At 71.1% G+C, this 1,107-nt stretch overlaps 1 protein-coding gene across 1 annotated transcript; it reads left to right on the forward strand.

Annotated features, from left to right (window-relative positions):
• Positions 1 to 44: 44 nt before the first annotated feature.
• On the forward strand, positions 45 to 668 carry EMIHUDRAFT_258966 (hypothetical protein; the record flags this gene model as incomplete). The annotated part of the gene is made up of 2 exons (XM_005758646.1): positions 45 to 204; positions 340 to 668. The coding sequence occupies 2 exons, from the start codon at positions 45 to 47 to the stop codon at positions 666 to 668; spliced, it is 489 nt and encodes a 162-aa protein (XP_005758703.1).
• Between the last annotated feature and the right edge of the window lie 439 nt (positions 669 to 1,107).

Here is a 1,107-nt window from a genome sequence, read left to right on the forward strand (position 1 = left end):
CCTGCCCCGTCGCCCTCCTGAGCTCTCCCTCCTTCGCTCCAGCCATGCACAGGACCGCTGGACCATTGGCCCGCGTGCCAGGCGTCCGGGACGGCCGGGTATCGGCTCCGTACTTTGAGCCCTCTTGGGCCACCCTCGCGTCCACCGGCCGGCAGAGCACCGCTTGGGCGACTCAGACGGCCCGCCCGACCAGCGCGTTCGATCGTGCCGCCCCCACAGCGTCAGTGGCGTGCGTGGGGTGGCAGGCGGCGTCAGCGCAGCCCCTCGTGGGGGTGCCCACCGCTCTCCTCTCACCGCTCCCCCCCGCCCGTGGCACCCCACACACTCGTCCCTCCTCAGGGGCGCAAGGCGGCACGGCACGTTCAGCGCTTGCCTCGGCCCACCTCGCCTTCACGCCCGCCACCGCGACCAAGGAGGTGGCCTCGGCGGCCCAGATGAAGCCCGTGCGGCTCGTTTGGGAGCCGCATGCCGTCCCTCTCTCGCCGGCGCTGCTCACCACGCCCAAGCCTACGCCGAGGAACCCGTCGCGCCCGTCGCTCACGAGCTGGTGGCTCGCATCGACCGAGCCGTCCAGCTTTCTCACGCCCTGCCCACGATCAAATTCGAGACGACCAACATCCGACCACAAAAAAGGCCCGCGCGTGCTGCGCGGGCCGGCGAGCGACTAGCGAGCCAACCTGCTAGTCATTGAAAGTAGCAACAAGGTCGCGCTACACGCTCTCCGAATGGGATTTTCTGCCCTGCCCCTGTCGCAGCCCCGGCTGCCTCCCGGAGGCCCGCCCGGCCATGCAATCCGCCGCCGGACCGCCCGGCGGGTCCAACCCGAAGCGGGCGACCGGCCGTTCGCACCGCTCGGCCGACGGGGCGAGCCCGGCGGCCCTCGATCGCTCGCCCCGGAAGTGGCCCGACCGGCCCACGCGCACGGCCTGGCCTCTACCGCCACTTTCGGCGGCGCAATTTGCGCCTTCATCGCTCTCTGGATCGTCCTGGCACCCATCGGACTCCTCCCGACGGTCGGCGGCGCCCACTCCGTGCACTTTGAGTCAGACTCGCTCTTCGGCAGGCACGCTCTTCGGCGAAAAGTCGCCGCCGGCTGTCCACGCCGAG

The sequence above is a fragment of the Emiliania huxleyi genome (assembly GCF_000372725.1).
Source record: "Emiliania huxleyi CCMP1516 unplaced genomic scaffold EMIHUscaffold_8460, whole genome shotgun sequence".
NCBI lineage: Eukaryota > Haptophyta > Isochrysidales > Noelaerhabdaceae > Emiliania > Emiliania huxleyi.